At 49.4% G+C, this 20583-nt stretch overlaps 1 protein-coding gene across 1 annotated transcript in view; it reads right to left on the reverse strand.

The window, feature by feature from the left end:
* Positions 1–1358: 1358 nt before the first annotated feature.
* The window catches only part of LOC144165369 (uncharacterized), a 59299-nt gene continuing 40074 nt past the window's right edge, over positions 1359–20583 (reverse strand). The window contains exons 3-6 of the mRNA XM_077695463.1: positions 11908–12039; positions 10146–10295; positions 6214–6363; positions 1359–1766 (exon numbers count right to left, since the gene is read on the reverse strand). Coding sequence (XP_077551589.1) covers positions 1560–1766; positions 6214–6363; positions 10146–10295; positions 11908–12039 — 639 coding nt within the window. The 3' untranslated portion in view covers positions 1359–1559. The remainder of the gene's footprint in view (positions 1767–6213; positions 6364–10145; positions 10296–11907; positions 12040–20583) is intronic.

Below are 20583 nucleotides of genomic sequence, written 5' to 3' on the forward strand. Positions count from 1 at the left end.
CAGAGCTTTGCGAGAGAGCCTTGGCCAGCCCCGGCCTCGAAGATCAGCTGCGCCTGATCGTAAGGGCTGTCGACGCGGGCCGAGCTCAAGGCATCCTGGAATGAGGACGCCTCTCTGAGCATTTACTTGATTTAATTAAAGTTTATTCTCTCTCTGTCTCCCTAGGATGGACCGCAACTTCCTTTATCGCCTGAGCGCAGTTGACGATGTAAGTACAAAACAATGCCAAAGTGCGGGAAGTGTGCAATGGTAGCGAAGGCCTAAGGTGGTAGCATTAATTTTTCTCCTCGTGGTTAGTGTTTGTCTTTCCCAAGGAATATATCCGAGATAAATAATTTCAGCTAAAATGGCTGCCTGTCTCTTATCTTGCGCGTGTCAGAGTGACGGTGGGTTACAATGTGTACTAGCCCGTGCAGTGGAGCTGTGAACAGAAGAGGTCTTGGTAGCAACGTAACCAAACTTACTTTTCTGAAACACGCCTATATTTTTAGTGCTCCTCAGGTACGCTAGTGGAGGAAGAAACATAAAAGTCAAAGTCAGCCCTGGCGAAGAGTCCTTAAAGGGACCCTGCAATACTTTCTTCAACTCTTTCTGAAATCTTAAATGCAGAAAGTACCCTACACAGCCGGTACTTAGATTAGGGGGTCGCAAAGTACCTAAGACAAAACTTGCTGCTCTATGCTGATCAGAAAACTTGGAAACTCGTTCAAAAGATTTTTTCCCAGTCTTGACGTTCTTAATTCGACGGCCCGAATTACGTCACTGAGGCCATGTAGCGGCTGTTGGCAGATTTTCCTTCAGTTGCAGCAATGAACGCTTTTCTTAGCAACTTTAAAAATAAAGCCACAAAAACAAAGCACAAATAGAAGGCGTATCTTGTGGGACAAGCAACGCAGTGCCGCTCCGTGCTGGCGATAACTGTAGCTTTCTCAGTGCTTCCAGACACGAAGGAAAGAGTGAAAGCGTTTATAGAAAGTATTTCAGGGTACCTTTAATCAATTTAAAGACATCGGCTCCACTGTCAGAACCCTGCTCGCTATTTTAGCAGAGAAAACACTAGCGACTGTGGTTCACATAGTTCCCGCGGAAGATTTTTGTCCGCGAACCCGCCTTAGTGTGAACCTATGCAACCCTGGTTATATGACTCTTCCAGTGGACTCGGGGCAGTTTGCCCATGACGTGACTCTGAAGTTATGCTCAAGTAGCGCATATCCGTAGCAGTCCACGGGGGGCGCGGAGGGCAGAACCAACCCTAGAGGGAGAGGGAACCAGCCATATTTACTCTTATGTTCAAGAAAAAGTGAGACAACGAAGCGATACTTTAACGTAGCCAATCCCGGCCTTGCCGGGAAGCCCTTGATTACGTTTATTTTTTTCTTTTGTAACAGCGGCATGGCTGCTGGCAACGGCTTTGATGGACCCTTGAGTTCCGCTCAAAGACAGAAGGGACGAAAATGCGTTGCATCGACGCATCATGTTCTCGACGTTCGTGTCGTTGCGGTGTCCCCTGACTGGAGGCCCGTTCTCGTCCTCGTCCGTGTCGTTCATGTCGCTCTCGTTCATCCTGTGAACGTTGTAGGGCTACGGGAGCGGGAGCAGGAAGCTGCGGGCAGCGTCCCATTCACCGAAGTCCGGATGGGGCCCCGGGTTGCGTGGCGTGGTCGTGAGGAAGCGCTGTGGCTGCTGCACGTGTCTCCGCTCAGCCGGCAATGACGGTGCGGACACGTCCCGGGAGCTGCTTCCCGCCTCCAGGAGATTCCAGGCAGCTGTTAAAGAGGCAACGTGTTCAATCAGCTACCTAAGAAATTCAAGAAAACGAAGGTGCGATCTCAAGCACAGCTCGCCCTTCGGGCCATGAGTAACGTGTGTTATACATACCCGCTAGCGCTGGCATGTGGCCCTGTTCACGTGGCCCGAACTGGTAGATGCGTAAATACGCTATCGCAAGGGCATCAATGGCATCCAGGTTCCAATTAAGGCTCACAAATAGCGAAGCGTCATTACACGCTCAACCATTTATGGTGATTCGTCTATTTTGACGAGACATAGAGACAGATAGACCGGAGAATCGATAGAGGCCTTCCACATTAGGAGTCAGTGTGGAAGCGCTCCCTCCGCTATATTAGCACAAAGGAACTACTCTATAGCCCTTCATATTTGTACTTCATATGAAGTAGAAATATGAAGCAGGTTCAAAGAACTGCTTCATATTTCGGACACGATATTTTTGTGTGTTTTTCCAATAACTAGTAGTTGCAAGTTAGTGTGGTGTTCTCTGCCTGTTTCTTCAACCGTGTTTTGAGCGCTTTTTCCATCAAGAGTAGTCGACACTCAGCTAGCCCAATTTTTCCTTCCGGTTGTTGGGCTTGTTTATTGCCCTTTACAACTGCGATGCGTACGAGAGTAAATGCCCGCAAGGCGGAAAGCAGAGGGCCTCGACATAGGCTTATGTCTTCTGGTCGCGATTTTTATGCTTCCCTTCATCAGGGGAAACTGCAGACCACCAAATAACTGCTGTTATGATTCAGCGTGAAGTGCTTCGTCATTACCCTGTGCGCGCGGGCTAAGCGGGCGACGTTTTCTGCATTGCGGGGAAGTTCCGTGTGTGGCGGTGAAGCCGGTTCACTAAGAAAGTTTCGATAAGTCGGAGTCTGTCCGTCGCGCCGGGCCTCGGGGTCTATGGTTCACGCCCGAGGAGGTTGCAATGACCAGCATAATCCGGTTACCCACTGTACATGTACGCTGGACTCACCCATTTCCCGCCGTCTTTCCAGCACAGCGTTCACCGGCTTCTATCACGGGCCTTTGAAAAGTGTTTTGTATTTGTAATTTTGTTTGTCGTGCGCAATATTTTGGACGTCTGTTTACAGTTGGCAATTATGTTTATAGATGCTCGCTCGTCCTCGAGCCAGGTAGTGTGGGCTGGGCCACCGTGGAGAACGTTTCTCAGCCCGTTCGAGTTATCATCTTGCAAGCATGGCAGTGTGCGGCTGCCTGTATCGGCGCTGTTCGCTAGTCGCCACGCATTAAATAGTTCAGTTGGCGTTTTGGGTCTTCATCTTCGGAATACAGGCAACTGCCCTAAAAGCCGCCTGTTTACCACGCTACAACGACATAACGGAAGTCGGTACTTGGATGTTTTCCACAATGTAACATTGTCATTTCTTTGAGCGTCACGGCGTAGGCTCCTTGGCACTACGGTCCATGCGCCACAGTTCGCCGCTTAGTCACGCGAGTGCATGGATGTCTCTGGGCCTGCCTTTTCCCCTTAAGAAATGCCACCACTGCTTGTTCAAGTGTTCCTTGTTTGGTGAAATAAGTTTTTTTTTTTTTGCAAGATCATTTCCTGAAGTTCGCTGCTCCTGTATTAGGCGATGCCCCTTAAGGCGACGGCAACAAATGGCACCCGCGGAGGGTCACGGGGGCGCTGCTACGCGCATCAGGCACCGTGGATGCCCAGATGCCTTCAGTGTACAGAAAAGGGTATTTTAGCAGCCTTCGCATAGAGGCATTCACAATACATACGAACTATACATATTCTGTCAAGATTTCTGCAATCATTGTAAGCCCGTCATTTTGCTGCCGTTTTCTGTATAGGCATTTAAGTATAGTTGAGCACAGAATGAATGCTTGAATGCTTTCGAAAACTTGCTGGCGAAAACTGGGCTCTCGCATCCTGCTAGTCAGCTGCGCTATTGATTTCCATCACCGTATGGGGCTAATAACCGGTTAAGTCTTAGCGCTGCTGGCATTGGCCGAGGATACCCAGTCATCCAAGTACACGTGTGCAAGCACAACACCAAGCCGCAAAACGAGACGTTGCCGCTTAAAACTCCTGTTCAACCTCTGAGATTTCAACAAAACAACTGTCCCCATCATAGGCAAGAAAATTCCAGAGGCGCGTGCTGTGTGTAGTTGTGGTGGCAGCACTATTACGGCCTTCAAAGGATAACTGCACGCAAGCACGGACTCCACCCAGACAAAGAAGCAAAACAGAGATTGTGCCATTTTTCTCGGCCCATTCCAAGCTTACGAAGCACGGAATTGCTCTCTCCGCACTGTTGAACGCGGTGGTTCGAGCCTGTTCTCGTGGAAGGAAGTGCAGCCTGGACACGCAAGTGGAGCGGTTGCAGTCGGCAGGCCACCCACAGGCCTTGATTCTGAGAATCGGCGAGGCACTCCTGAAGAAAGTCCGCTCGACTCACGAGACGCAAGAAGAAAAGCGGAAGTACCTCGGCGCCATTCCATACATCCACAACGCATCTCACCGGACCAAAAAGGTCGCTAGAAAAGCAGGTGTGCGGTCCGTGCTCTTGGCCCCGAACAAAGTTGGAAGTTTGTGTGCAAAGGTGAACACGTCTGGGTGCTCTAAGGTGCGATGCGTGACAAAGCACGCGAAGGGCTGCTTCGCTTGCCGCGACAGCGTCGTATACGCGGTGCGCCTCGCATGTGGTCGCGTGTACCGGACGATGCCTGAACAAGCGCCTCAAAGAGCATGCGTACTCCCTCGGCGTCGGCACAGGAAGCAAGTTGTCAACGCACTGTAAGGCCTTTATTAAGTGCTCCCCGCGTTTAGAACACACTAAATTAGTTAAGAGGTTTCGCGATACACGCGCACCCGAAATCTACGAGACGTGATAGCCCAGCGTGGCGATGATTGCGTGAGCACCCCTTCGGTAGCCCTGTACAACAAACTTGGGTACCTAAACACGTGATTGGAGTAAGGATGCCTCAGCAGATGCACTTGCAGTTTGCACATTTGTTTGTGTTTCTTTTTTCATGCACGAGTGCGACGTCGTTATATTTTTCCCCTATATTTCCGGATCTGATAAATATAGCTCAGTTGATGTTCAGCGCTTGTGTCTGTGTCTTCATTTACTGTCTCCATTTAAGCGCTGCCTCACTGTTTTATTGACTTCATCAATTTCGCATCAAAAACGAAACTGGAAGCATAATGGCTCACTGAATAGTGCGGGACGCAGCCTGCCTCGTCGCGTATAAAAACTGTAGTCTGTGTTTTTAGATACGGCAAGGCCACAGAAAGCTTTGAATTACATTTATTTCACGTTCTCAACCCCTTAGGAACTCTTTTTTCGGAAACCTATTACGTATAGATGCTTCTCCATCCAATGAGCTCTGGCCGTTCACAACTTTCGTGACGTCACAAACCGAACTGCCCAGAGCGTACGGGGCGTCGTTGCCTGTTTTCACGTTTCTGGCGTTTCCTGCCTTATTAAACAGCTGCTTGTCACAATAATGGTATGTTTAGATTCTCCGCACCTTAATCTATCGATACAGGACCCCTTGTTTTTATTATTTAATGTCCCTTGAACCTTATTTACTGCTACATCGTGTTTGCTTCTTTTTCTTCTCTTTCGTCTTTGTCTTGTGCAACGAACGCCTTCCACCGGCTTCGTTTCTACTGCACCATGCTTGCGTTCTGTCATCGCTTTCGTTTCTCAATTACGGCAGGAAGCCTCAATTACGGCAGGAAGCCGTCTAGCACCACCACAACTTCCCTAGAATCCCGCCTATGCGCTGCTGGTGTGCACGTAATCTATTCACGTGCAATGATATCCCCGTGTTATGGGGTACGCAAGCTTCAAATTCTGATTTTGTGAATTTTGTTAAGCGGACCCATTAGCTCATCAAAGCTCCCGACTCCTGCCGAATCCCTCAAGGGACATGTTGCACGAAGAAACGAAGAACTACAGGTTTTGTTCCATCGCGGGCACACTGCGTGGAGCGTGGAGAGCGCAGTGGTAGGTATGGCCTGCTGCTATATAGACCAGGGATCGCATATACCATCGGATAACATCTCTACTTTTGTTTACTCGTTGGAGCAGCGGTCATTTGCTTGGCGGTAGTGCGACTACTACTACGACGCATTTCCTCATAATGGGGCATTCAATGTTTTCGTCTCCAGAGCCGGAAAATCAGTAGAAGGAAAGCTAATGAAATGGGTGATTAATAGCAACAAAGACTAGCCAGGACAAGGGAAGATCGGAAGGGCTCATAAATATGTAACGCGAGTTTTTTTTATGTAGAACGCAGCAGCGACATGAGAAAATAAAAATATATTTAGATTAGATTCCCGTAATATCAAATAAAAGCGATCAAATAACTAGAGGTAATTTTAAAGTACGAAACAAACAATTTCGACAACACGGACGTACGTGGTTCGGTAAACTGTGTGGTAACCCGCACACCTACCTTCGCAGTCCCGTTCCTCTTCCAACTGGGCCTTGCGCTTTGGAACGCAATCGTGGAGTACCGGGTCAGCCACCCATCTTGGGCCCGGGTTGGGAACTCCTGCAACTTCTGCCGCTTCAGCACCTCGCACTCCTCCATCTGCTGCGTCAGCTGCTGGCGAGGACGGGAGGAAGAAACGAAGAATGTTCAAAGCCACCTCGAAGCAGCCATCTTTACGCGCTTTCATACTTTCAGCCCATTCTTTTCCAGCATCTCCTTGCACTAGTGGTCAGCGACTCAACAAGGCCCCGAAGTGATGACCAAGAGGTATACTATGGCGTCGCACTGTCCCATGACTGGCCATTTCGCGGTCGCCTGCCGCTCTTCTTCCCACTGACCACTGCTGTCCCTGGCGGCAGCTGCTCCAAGGGAAGGTCTTTTTGTGTAGCGCGAACAGCACGCCCAATATGCCAGTGCCGCGCTACGGATAAAAGGTGACTTCTAGGTCCTTGAAAACGCTCTTGTAAGAGCTGAGCTTCACTCAGTGAAATGCCGGAACTATTTGAATCGACAGACGTTCTAAACGCTGTAAAAACACGGTCTTAAGTATCTTGCAACCCCTGCAACCACGCTGCCCTCAAAGTTTAAACAGCGCCACCACACGGACTCGCTTTGCAAATTGTTGACACGGTCCAAGCCTTCGAGCTTAATTCTACTGCTCTCATTTTGAAGGAAAGGGAGAGTTGCCGCCCTGCAGTTGGAATTTAGTGCCACTTTTAATTCCTGCCAGATGTGCAGATGAGTGAGAGGCTGACACTCACACAGAAAACGATGATGAAAAATTTCGTGTATATGCTTCTACCACTGCCATTCACGTCGAAAGAGGACAGTTTCTGCCATCCTTCCTCTGCTATGCAACCCCCTTCCCTCCTCACAGGGACACTCGAACCCCCTCCCTTTCTCCTACTCTTACTGTTGCATGACCAGCGTATGGAGGATCGTAAGTGAGTTGTCGATGGCCGACTAGTAATTTGTGGGTCAGAGGTGACTGCACGATGAGCCACTGGCGTATAACCAGTTCTAGTGGAATAAAGACAGTGACCCAACATCGAATTTTCTGGCCATTTTCACAAGGCACAGAAGGGCTGTTCGGGAGGCAGAAAAACAACACTTCTATGTCACCTTCAGAATCTCTGCTTTTAAAATATAAAAATAAAGCCGCACTTGGTAGTGGCCGAGCTACTTTCATGACGCAAGGCCAAAGCAGCCGTTGGAGTCAAAAGCTATTGGACCTTTTTTTGCACAGAAATAAAAAAAAACACGTCGTTCTGCACCCAGGTAAGGTAACCTGTTTGACTCCTTGTACTCTGAGCAGGTCCCTAAAATTGAAGATTGATAACCACGTTCCGCGGATATTTTATATCCTTGTATCGAGGTGGCTATGATAACACAGAAAATAGCCGCGGGCGTTGCAGGGACAGATGCAATTGCAGAGCACCTGCTGGAACTGTCGGTGAGAACGGAATACAGAGTGCTCTTTTCAACACAGCCTAAGATAGCCAGCCGAAAGGTGAGAAATAGCAACTCTCCCTTTCCGTAGCCACTGCAAGACATCACTACAGTGACATAACGAGCCCATGTGACCAACTCAGCCATGGGCCCTTTTGTTTCCCAATCAAAGTGCCCTTTCTGGTTTACGCTCAGTCAGTATCAATGAATTGTAAGATTAATATACAATTCTTACGGGCGCACATCGATAACTGAACTTCTCCATAAGAGCAACCTGCCCTCAGTATCTGAAAGGAATCGAATACTACGTCTTAAATTTTTCTATGAAATAGTCAAATATCTGTGTCTGTATAAATAGTCAAATATCAAATAACTGGACAGTATCCTGTTGACATCTCCAACATCTCACTTTTAAACTGGTTACGATACAAGACGCCGACACCCACTAACAGTCACACCACTCAATCCACGCAACAACTGCTTCAAATACTTCACAAGAACCATTGTCGATTGGAACAACCTCTCTAACAATGCGGTAACCGAAAAATCACTACGTATCTGCTTTCGAGTCTCATCTGCTCACATGATGCATCTTTTTTTGTTTTATATATATTGTGTGTGTTTGTGTGTGTATTCTGCCGCTAAGGTTACTCGTGTAAATTATGTTTCTCCCACCCAGTTAAGATCTTGAACAAAGATCATAGTATTATAAATAAATAAATAAATAAATAAATAAATAAATAAATAAATAAATAAATAAATAAATAAAATATACCCCGACTGCCATTCTTAAGCGTACCCAATGGAATCGCACATCTGGCACTGAAATGATGGCTGGGGGTTTTAACTCCAGTTGAAACCTATTAGAGGTCCCGAAAAACTATGCCGGGCTCTGGAGGAAGCAACCTAGGACTAGCCAAACAATTTTGGCTGACTACGAACAATTTTCATGTTCTCATACCGCTTAAAGGCAGATATCAAACAAGGAGGGTGGGAGGAAGTGCTCGTGAAGTCTTCGCCTTGAACATTCAGCTGCGTCTTATTAAGTTATTACACACTCGGCAGCCCCGTACGTGACACACAGTTCTTTTCACGATGGCGTTTAACTATTGGATGTGGAGCTTAAGCCGAAACGTACAGCAGTGACCTTTTAGATAAAAAGTTCAAGCGACATCTACGTTTGGGTCTTAAGATGTAAGACGCGATAGCGTTACTTCGACTCCCAGGGAGCGTTTTCGAATGCAGTTTCTGTGTTTGCGGTCTATGTATGCTTCACAAGCACTAAAGGACAGCGAAGAGGCAAATACTAGCATCGAGGGTTTTTAATCTCCGTGGCCCGGGATAGACAAAGGCCCTCTACGCTTCTGTGGCTTGAGATGTGAGCGTCAAAGGTTGCGGCGGCGGGATGTTGGTCAGTTTGAGCTAGAAGGTGTCAATTTCAGTGTCTCAAAGTGTTCATGATCTGATGCGTGATCTGATGGGGTAGAGGAGGAAATGGGAATGCTAAAAGGGGGAAATTTGGGGGGAAGGGAGTACTTAGCTAGCACTCGATCTTTGGGAGAAGTCTTCGTCCTGCAGTGGGCGAAACCAGGCTGATAAGGATGATGTTGATTATTGGGTTTTATTTTACTTCGTTTCTGCTCGTAATCAATGCCTTCCCTGATTTCTGAGAGACTGGCACTAATCCTTTGTCCCTGTTTTCGCTGGTTGGCCCAATGTTGCTGCCGGCATTAGTACGATGGGAAACACGCCGGGGTGGCTCGGTGGCTAAGACACTGCGCTACTGAGGTGAAGGACGCGTGTTCGATTCCCGGCGGTGGAAGCCGTTTTTCTGATGCGCACAGAGAACTGCAACACCGGTGTGTGTCGAGATTTCGTCGCACGTTAAAGATCTCCAGGTAGTGGAAATTATTCCGGAGCCTTCAACGGCGGTGCGCCTCGTTGTCGAGGTGTAGCTCCGGCACCTGAGTTATCGGAAATTTGAATTTTTTATCTTCTGGGGGAAAGACGCTTTGGTGTTATGGCTACAGTTGCGGGCACGGCTGGCAAACGTGTGTGTCGAGTATGCTATCAGCGACTGGGCGGTGGACGAATTCTACTGCACAGGTGCGGCACCTGCTGAAATTGCGTGTCCTTTCCTCTCCGCCGCAGTATCATTGTCCTCCTTTACATACTTCAGTTGCGCCTTCGCCATATCACAGATTCAGGCCAGGCCTCGAATCTTGCTGCCCCAGTCGTAGCTTTCGGGTGGCAGCGTTGACGTATTTCCGTGGACGCTTGATGAGCACGGCTGATAGCGGACGGCTAGGAGCCACGGGGAAACTCGAACAATGAGCCTAATAACGCTATCGCGTTAAAAAAAATCACTGCTGTACCTGTTGGGCACAGACTGTGAAGCAGGGACGAGAAAGAAGAACGGGGAGGAAAGGGGCCATGCCGCATACCTCACGGAGCGTAGCTGCAGTGAGGCCCGAGTGCGAGCGCTGGAGGTCTTCTCGCTCAGCCCTTGGAGTGCTTCGCCTCTCCCGGTGAAGGGAGAGCCACTCCACCAGGCTGGCACGCTCACGGCGAAGCTGGGCCTCCAGGTCCTTGAGCTGCAAACGCAGCAAGCGGGGAATGTGAAAAAAAATTGAGGACCAGCTGCTTTTATGAAGGCATGGTCAGGACGACCAACGCTTACGATAGAAGACGGGTGTGCTGGAAACAGATTACTCTCAAATGCAAGGACACAGATCCAGATTTCTTTTTCTGCAAAAGGGGTGGCCGCGTGTCGTCTACGTCCACCACCTTCCCCACGACAAGTCGGACCTCAGTCCCTCTTCGCTATTCTATTAACCACCTGCATCTGTTACAAGGACCGGGACCGACTTACTGCCACTACTCACTCCTTGGGATAGTAGTATGTGAGGAGCTAGCTACGACAACCTTCGGTCATGACATGAGTACACACAAATTCACCTCCCAAGCAGTCAAGCTTCTCAATGGCACCCGAGGAAAATATGTAGAGGGAAACCGGCCCTGGTTTCGCTTAAACACCTTTTTTAATTTAATTTAATTTAATTTAAACACCTATACGAGGGTATTACTGAACAACGGTGCCGAGTTTGTGAGGGAAGAAAGTACTGGGTGACATCAGCGTGCATGAAGAGCTGACGGAGAAACAGCCTTCCAAATTGAGGCATGGTAATTGTTCTCTTCGTTAAGGCAATTTTGGCCTGGTTGCCTTTCATTCCAATAAAGGGGACCAGCTAAAGATTACTTCGCAGCCTTAAATGGGAAACTGAAACTGTTGCTGCCCGATAACGAATTTTGCCAAAATTGTTAACAGACAAGGAATGTTGACAGCACCCGCAATGTCAAAGTTGTGAATGTGACGGCATTATTGAAATCCACTCCACCACGGTTATAAATGATCTTTAAACAAAACTGAAAATAGTCTGAGGCAGTGGTCATCTTCATATTCAATATACCGAACAAGTAATGGTGTGATAATTTCAGATCGACCAAAGCTTCAGTTATCTTGTGCTGCATACCCCAGTAATATCACTGAAACTGCAAAAGAAACGGAAAAGGTTGGAGAGTGTCGAGGAGCATTTATCGGTTACAGGAATGACGCTTGAATGCGTACTCACTTCGGTCACTAAAGGAAGAGCGCTAGTTGAAACCTCTCAAAGAAACCCTTACCAAATGGCCTTTCTATCAGAAGCATAAACACCTAATTTAAACCCCCCGCAACTATCAAGACCAACGCGTAAACAGCACAACGAAATACTGCAATTCTCAAATACTCATTCCGCACGGAATGCTTCAAACACTCATTCTTCCCAGCAAAGAAAAGGGAATGGAACAGCCTAATTTCATCCCCTGTTCAAGAACATCTGCGTTCGGAACCCTAACATGGCGCTATTGCAGTCACCTTTGCAAAAATCGATTCTTTTAGACTGTTTTTTCACTCTTTCAGACTGTAATCATTTGCATGTAGCACAATTATTGCGTTAGAACTTCGTTGTTTGAACTTGGTTAGAATTTGTTAGAGTTTTGTTAGAAATTGTTACAACTTGGCCAGCAACAATGTAATGCGTATCCTAACTGATGTATAACTTACGGATGTTTTTATTGTGGTTTTCCTGTGTCCTTCTTACGAAAATTCGGACAACAGACAGGCAGTATTTTTAAATAAATAAACACATGCAACTGTCCCTTTACCTGTGGCAGGTAGTCCTCGACAGCCTTGATGTTGGAGGCGGACAGCAGGAGCCCCGAGTGGCCCTGGAGGGCTATGTCCTGCTCCATCTGTGATTCCGGCCTCACGTCCAGCAGCTCGGCCAGGGCGGTGGGCTGAGACGAAGACGATCGTAGCAGGTTGCCAACTCCTCCAAAAAGTGTGCTGCCATCAGTGAGCATAAAAGAAAGGCACCAGGCCGCTCCAGGCCCAACTTTCGATGGACCTGCCGCAGCAAATCTTTGGCTCTTCAGGTTGCCAGTTCTAGAGAGCACAACCAGGTAAACATTCCGCACAAATATACGTGAAAAGACTGGACGGATTCTAACCAGGCCGGACCGATGGCAAACGAGGTAGGCACAGTGCTCACGTACGGTTCAACTCTGCCACGAGAGTGACGCTTCAAGCAAGTAAACGCTCGTATGAGTGAACTGAATTTGTACCGTGGAGAGTGGTGGGTGATAAATGCATACAAGGGCCCTTCATTTACCCTGGCTTTGCCCTGGAGATGGCTATTGTGCAAAAACACAGCGAAGGGTGAAGAGTCTAGAACTTCGCTGCTGCATCACTTCAACGGAATTTCAGTTGGCGTTGAGTTGTCTGCATTAGGCGCTTGGGTTCAGTCATATCCTTGTCTATAACAAGCAAGCTTTGGTACAGTACACGCCGTTAAAAGTCATAAACATTTGGGCTGGATCACCTTACAGTTAATTAGTACGGACGCAATGCGTGAATCTCCAGATCTTGCAAGGACGATTCGATTTTAGAAAAATTTCCCCGCATTTCCCCGAGGGGAAGAATGTGAAAGTGCGAATGCACGAGTTGTATTTGCGCGGTTCGGTAATGTTCGCGAAAGAGAGATCACACACACACACACAACTACAAAGAAAGAAAGATGCATTTATTCACAGACACCTATTTGTGTTGTCGTTGTACTTGATTGCTAGAGCGGATCTCAGCTTTGAAATTTCGTGTCAGTACTCCTTTAAGCGGGTGCATTAGCCCTTCTCACTCCCGATTCCTGGCCAATCCCCCACGTGGGTATGTGCCATGCACAGACACCTAATTGTGTTGTCGTTGTACTTGATTGCTAGAGCGGATCTCAGCTTTGAAATTTCGTGTCAGTACTCCTTTAAGCGGGTGCATTAGCCCTTCTCACGCCCGATTCCTGGCCAATCCCCCACGTGGGTATGTGCGATCTCCCCCCCGTTGCCAAGGAAGACGAGGAGCGCGCGCACCCGCAGCTGTTGCTATGTGGACGGACGGCGGTCAACGGAATTCAGGGTCGCTTATAAAGTGCATTCGCACTTAATACAGGTGGTCTTGTATTTTTCTGTCAACCTTCATTTCTTTACGAACATCCTGTATACATGTAGCCAAGAAGCCTAGATGCTCGAATAATTCCCGGAGTTTCGTTACCGAGGAATATACGAGTGCCATCCTGATTCCCTGTTTTTGGTGTCCCAATTACGAGATGGGAACGGTATAAAACCCGCGCACGAAGTACAGTACTCATAATGTAATAAAAGAGTTTTTCGCCGACGATTCATTACTTGTTATACCCGAAGAACAAATACCCAGGGTAGAGCCTTCGAACGAGCACGAGATGCATTCAGGGGCAGCAGTGTGAGCATGAGATAAACCGTTTGCTGGTAAAGGGCCATCTGCAGGTCCCTTCATGTATGACATCCCGAGCTTCCTGCGGCCACTTTCTCCTCGGGCGGCCGATGTTGCCTCTTCGGCGTGAACACAAATTTTAATCGTTTATTAGCGAACTCAAGCGGTTGACAAAGACGCCGGCTTTTGGCCACGGGAAAAAAGAAGGAACACATTTATTGGCGGGCGTTTTTAGTTGACGATCGGGGCCGCCGTTTTGGTGGTGTCCGCCGCCGCTCCAGGGCGACCGGCGAAGCTTGAGCCTCCTTGTCGCTCACGGGACAGCCCGCCTTCAGTACGAGCTTCCCTGACAAATCTGGGGTTAGTTCGAGGATTCTTTCAGGATTTCGAGGATTCTTTTTTACTTGAGCCCTTATTTAAGCCTGTACCATATACGTAAGCCATTTTTTCGGTCCCGTATCTTCTTGTGAGCGTTTACCTTAGCGCCTCAGCCTTTCCAAAATGCGTCAGTCATCTTTTTCACCCTCTGGTACCCATTTTTTGTGCCAAGTGTTCGCAACGACGTCCTACGCGTGATTTTCGGACTACCGAGTTTCGCGATGCTCTAGCATTTAAAACGAAGTAATAAAGGAAAATAATTACCCTCGCGCCCTCCCCGCGCGCTCTCCAAACAAAAAAATACCAGAGAACCCCTAATCCAAATGCAGAACCATTGATGCACATTGATAGCCTCAGAGTTCTACTTGGACTGGGTACGTCGACGTCGCAGGCAATTAGAGTTGTTGAACTCACCGATTATTGTCTCAGGCGAAATCGCGCCGAGTTGTCGTGCGGGAATGAAGTTGTGTTCACGTCGCAGCCAAATAGAAATTGAGTATGTCGTGAGCTGACGGCAGTTGTTCTGGTCTGTTTTGTTCATGTGTTTGACGCGCCGATGATACACCTGGGCTATCAGGCGCGCCTTAGTGGAAGCCTTCGGATTACTTCTGGGGAAAATTAGCATGCGCCGTGTTGCGACCGGGTGGGCGCACCCGAGCCGAGCTCCGTCGCCTCCGAGGAGGAAGACGACGAAGAAGAGGAGCGTTGACATGTCCTGCATGGGCTTTGCCTATTTTAAGCCTCAGGTGCAATATACGCCAAGTCCTGAGGACAAACCTCTCACTAACGCCTTCGCGAAGTTCTTAGGACTACGCCAATACCAAACTTTGGCCCGTAAGTGCATTATTTTTTATTTTACGGGCAGCCTTTGCTCGGAGGTGGCGGCGTTGGTCTAGGCCTGTTGCCTAGACCTACAGCTTCGAACACGTCACAATGACAACCCCTCCTGCGACCTTGGAGCAACCCTCAAGCTACGCGCAAGAGCAACAAAGTGACGAAGAAGCAATGGAAGACAACCACGAACAAGAAGATACCACCACGACGAACAGTAAGGAGGAATGGATTGAAATCGTCAGCCGAGCCCAGCGACGCAAACAAAAGGCAAGCAGCGCTACGTTAAGAGTAACCCCTAATCATTCATCGGCCGGACCTAGCACAACGACCTCTAAGCCTAAGCCACCCCCATTTCCGAAAGACGACTACAAGCTCGTGATTAGACCCAAAGAAGGTTTATCTCTAACCAAACTAAACCCGGCCAAGCTAGCCGGAGCCATTTTACACGAATCAAGACTTACCTGGCGAGAGGCAGACATTCGTATTAGAGTGGAAGAGACTCAAAACATCATAACCTTGAGCACACCTCACCAGAAGGCAGCGAGGGCCCTCAATCAAATCCGGGAGATAACAATTGACGGGAAAACACATCCGGTCAACATCTATGGACTGGCCCCCGCCGACTCGGTCAAAGGAGTGATTCACGACGTACCACTTCACTACAACATGCAGCAAGTCCTCGATGACCTCTACTCCCCGGGGCATGAGCTCCTGACGTGCCGCCGCCTCGGCAATACCGGGACTGTGGTGATCACCTTCCAAGGACACAAGGTACCTTTTTATGTGTACTACATGGGAGTTGAAGTTAAATGCTACTTATACAGGAAGACTGTGCCAGTGTGTAGTGTGTGCCACGTGTTGGGTCATCGTGCCGACGTGTGCCCAAACCCCACCGTTCGGTCTTGTGACCTCTGTGGGGCACGGGATCCGACACCAGAGCACGTCTGCAAGCCGCAGTGTGCCCTATGCAACGGAGACCACCTGACTGCGTCCAAAGGGTGCCCCAAGAGGTTTTGCGAGCCTTTCGTCTTGCGCCAGAAGGCACTGGCGAGGGATCGTGAAACCCGGCGCGTGTCCGCGCAATCCAGGCCCTCACGGAGCAGGTCTGGCGGACGCAGCTCATCCCGTCACGCATCCCGTGGACCATCCCGCTCCAGATCCAGATCCAAGAAGCGGAGCACATCCCACGCAGGACAGGTGAGCTGGGCAAGCATTGCTTCTCCCGCTGCTCATACCCCCGCACTTACCCAACACCAGTGTGCCGAGTGCACAAAGGTCAAGGCAGAGAATGAAAGACTAGAGGCCGAATGCGCGAAAGTTCAGGCAGAGCTAAGGAGTCTTAGGGGAGAGTTCGCTGCCCTCAAGGAAGCAATAACTACGCAGACCAACGAGAAACGCAGAAAGATGGTGGTAAAGAAAGATATCCCAGTTGAGCCGGAACAGCCTAGAGTTGAGCCACGAGAAGAAAACACAGAAATAGTTGAAATAATCACCAAGACAATCGAGGCGCAACTGAAACAGTCTACAGCGAGTATCACAGAGCAGCTTGGCACACTAACAGCACGGGTCGATTCAATGTACAAGGAATCAGGTGCCTTGCACAAAAGAATCGAGGTGCTTGAAAAGTCTCCGAGCAGGCGTCGAGAGAAGCCTTACGACAGACCAAACACGCAAGATCCCCAGGAAGGCTTCTCAGGTAGTAGCAATGGCCCGTAACCACAAGTCGAAGCAAAGAACAACAATATGGCAGTGGAACTGCAGGAGTATTAAACCTAAAGTCGGATCCCCGCAGCAGTATATAGGAACCGTCAGTATTCTACCAGACGTAATTGCGCTCCAAGAAACCAATGCACCGGTCAAACTACCGGGCTACATGACTCACGGAGACTCCCAAATCAATAATTCAGCTACACTCATCAAAAAGGAAATCACAGCCATACAGCATTCGTTAACCCAGCATGAACAAATCGGAGTGCTGTCCGAACTGATCCCCAGAAAAACAGGGAGAGCCCAGAGCCTGTTCGTCCTCAACGTGTACTGTCGCCCCAAGAGGAAGCAGGCGGAGATAAAGCAAATAATTCAACAGGCGGTGCGAGTAGCAGCTGATAACCCGCTCATCATTGTAGGCGACTTCAACGCCGCTCACCCACTGTGGGGATACGGTTACACCAATAAAAGAGGCACAGAACTCAGCCTTGCCATGGAAGAAGAAGACCTCACGCTGGTCACTGACCACTTGGTCCCCACACGAATGGGTAACAGCGTCACCAGGGATACTTGCCCTGACCTCACGTTAGTGAAGAATATTAGTGAGGTCAGCTGGACCAACACAGGTGAAAACCTAGGCTCTGACCATGACATCATATCCACAGTCATCCTAGGTCCCGAGTACCGAGCCCACCTAGGTGAGGCCAAAATAACTGATTGGCACAAATTTCGTGAACGCCGGGAAGCCCAAGAATTATCTAGCGAGATTACAAGCATACAGGAATGGGCCAGAGGAGTACGGGAGGACATGAGATCCACGACCCAGAAAGTAAAGACCACCACGCAAGTGCCTAGCGTCGATCCCAAGCTGCTTCACTTATGGGAGGCAAGAAGAGGACTGATCCGCAGGTGGAAAAGACAACGCCACAACAGAAAGTTGAAAAAGCGCATAGCCGGACTCACCGCGGAAGCGACGAAATACGCAGCACAGCTGAGTCGAGAGAATTGGCTCTCTCTTTGCGATGGTCTAAAGGGGACTCTTAGTAGCTCAAAGACGTGGAGGCTGCTGAGATATTTGATAGACCCGGCCAACAGCAAAGGCCAATCTCGCCGCACAATGACGACGGTTCTGCACTCATTTCCCCGGACGCAGTCAGAGCTACTAAAGAAATTGCAGGACAAATACTTGCCACCATCCCCTGTTACGCCTATCTCAGACTACACGGGAAGGCCAAATCCTGATTTGGACAGGGACATACAGCTATGCGAGGTGGAAGCTGCAATGGCAAAGCTTAGACGCAACACCACTCCGGGACGAGATGAGATTACCAATAAAGCGCTAGCAAACCTCGAGCCTTCCTCGGTGACTGCTCTCACCGCATACATGAACACCTGCTGGAAGAGCGGAACCCTCCCACCGGAATGGAAGACCGCAGAAGTGCGATTCATTCCCAAACCTGGCAAGGAACCACACATTGAAAACCTCCGTCCCATCTCTTTGACTTCTTGCGTGGAGAAGCTCATGGAACACATTGTCCTCACGAGGTTGCAGAAATACCTAGAAAGCACCGGAAAACTGCCATCAACCATGTTTGGCTTTAGGCCGCATCTTTCAACTCATGGTATCCTCTTACAACTGAAAGAAGATATCATGATGCAAGCCAACAGCCACACGCCAAAAGCCATACTGGCCCTCGACCTAAAGGGGGCATTTGATAATGTCACCCACCAGGCTATCTTAGTAAACCTCAATGGTCTAGACTGTGGGAACCGGACTTACAACTATGTCCGAGACTTTCTGTCAGGACGGAAAGCAGTTATCAAGATCGGAGACATTGCGTCGGACCCCATCGACCTCGGTGGGAGGGGTACGCCACAAGGAGCGGTTCTGTCACCCCTACTGTTCAATATCGCCCTTATTGGCCTCCCCGCTAAACTAGGGGTCATACCAGATCTGCACCATGGCTTGTACGCCGACGATATAACGGTGTGGACTGGAAATGGCTCGGTGGGGGAAATGCAGGACCGCTTACAACTTGCCGTCGACGTAGTCAATGAATACGCGAGGAGCTGTGGCCTCTCTTGCTCACCGCAAAAATCAGAGCTCCTCATGGTGCACAGGGGAAGGCGGCAAGCCCCAAGCATCGAGATCATCTTGGATGGCCATACCATCAGGCCTTCCCGCCAGATCAAGATCTTGGGAATGTTCTTCCAGGCGGACAGCAGGAACACAGTTCTTATCAGCCGGCTCAAGCGCACTACCGAACAAGTGACACATATGCTCCGAAGAATAACGACAAAGTCTACGGGCATGAAAGAGGCGGACACACTTCGGCTCGTTGAAGGCTTTGTGATTTCCCGACTGGCTTACACCCTTCCATATGCCATACTCAATAAGACTGAAACAGCTAAATTGGATGCATTAATCAGAAAGGCATATAAGCAGGCTCTGGGCCTCCCAGTAAGCACCTCGAATGAAAAACTTTTAAAACTGGGTATTCACAACACAGTGGCTGAAATCATCGAGGCTCATCTATCAAACCAGCGACAAAGATTGGGGTCAAGTATTACTGGGAGAAGCCTCCTAGGCAGACTAGGAATGACGTCCCCTGAGGAGGTACAGTATCGTGATATGCCAATCGAACTGCGAGAGAAGATTGCAGTAGCGCCAATACCGCGCAACATGCATCCAGTACATCATGCAGGCAGAAGAGAGGCAAGAGCTCGTGCAATCGGAAGGGTCAATGACAACAGGGCCAGCACGGTCTATACTGATGTGGCTGACTACGCCAGAAGGGGATCGATGACTGCTGTTGTGACAACCGCAACGTCGCATATTACCAGCATTACCCTACCCTGCACGACCACTGACCAAGCAGAAGAGGCTGCCATTGCCCTGGCCATCTCTCAGACCACCGCAGATACAGTTGTCACAGACTCCCAACAGGCATGCCGAAATTACCTGCATGGAAGAATTTCCAAATGTGCCTTAAATATTCTTCTTCAACGTCCGCTTCACCGACGAGTCAAAATACTCTGGACTCCAGCCCATTCGATCCTCCAGGGCAACAACACCGCCCATAATACTGCCCGAGAGCTATCCCGCCGGGCACCACGAGGGATAGAGGCTGCGAGCCCATTGCTCACCTACCACGAGATCAGCCAGCATTACAGGCTCGAGCGCAGGATTTACCCCCCGGCCCACGAATCCTTAACGAAAGCCCAGGAAAGAATACTTAGGCTGCTTCAAACGAATACGTTTCCCCACTTGACGAAATTGGGCCTAATGTACCCTAACCAGTACTCCTCTCTGTGTCAGTTTTGTGGCGAACCTGGCACGCTCTACCATATGGTGTGGGGTTGTCAGAAAAACCCCAAGTTGGACAGAATTCGTTGCCCGTCTTATGAGCAGTGGGAGAGCGTGTTGTCCAGTTCCAGTCCGGAAGACCAGCTTCGGTTGGTTGAAAGGGCTGTCGCAGCTGGCACCACGAATGGGGTCCTGAAATGAGGACACCACTCCACATTTTTTTTTTGCTAATAAAGAAGTTTATTCTCTCTCTCCGTCGCCTCCGACATACGTGCGGTAGCATGGTGTGAAGCGAGCGGCCAGCCGTAACTTCATAGCGAGAGGTGAGCCGAAGCCAAAGAACAATGCTCCGACGGGCGAGGTAACAGTACAGGACTCGAGCAGAGTGACAGCAATGATTCACTGCTCAAACAGGAATGGGTTATAGTGCTTGCGGGGGTCGTATTTATACCCAAAAGCGTCAACGGTCAAAACAGCGTTCCCTCTAGATTGTGCACACGCCAGGAACGTCACAGACACACACCACACACAGCACTCTCTCCAGAGTTCGTGAGCAGTCGGTAGCAGCGGCGCACGCTGAGCCCGAGAGAGGGGACAGAGGAGGACTCCGCTGCGATCGCGGGGCCTTTGTGTCCTTGAAGCGTGTTGAGACCAAGGAGGTTGTATAAAATTTCTGGAGTGGAGATGGCGCTAGAAAACTGACGCCGACGGCCGCCACCTTGCCGTGGGCCGAAAACTCGTTCCGTCGTACCAGACGCATTGCACCCGTCGCATCATGTACTTGTTTTTGCAGCGGGTTACGTTGTAGTTTTGCTTC

Source organism: Haemaphysalis longicornis, unplaced genomic scaffold (assembly GCF_048455015.1).
Source record: "Haemaphysalis longicornis isolate Haplotype H1 unplaced genomic scaffold, Haemaphysalis longicornis Haplotype H1 scaffold_1, whole genome shotgun sequence".
Classification (NCBI taxonomy): Eukaryota; Metazoa; Arthropoda; class Arachnida; order Ixodida; family Ixodidae; genus Haemaphysalis; species Haemaphysalis longicornis.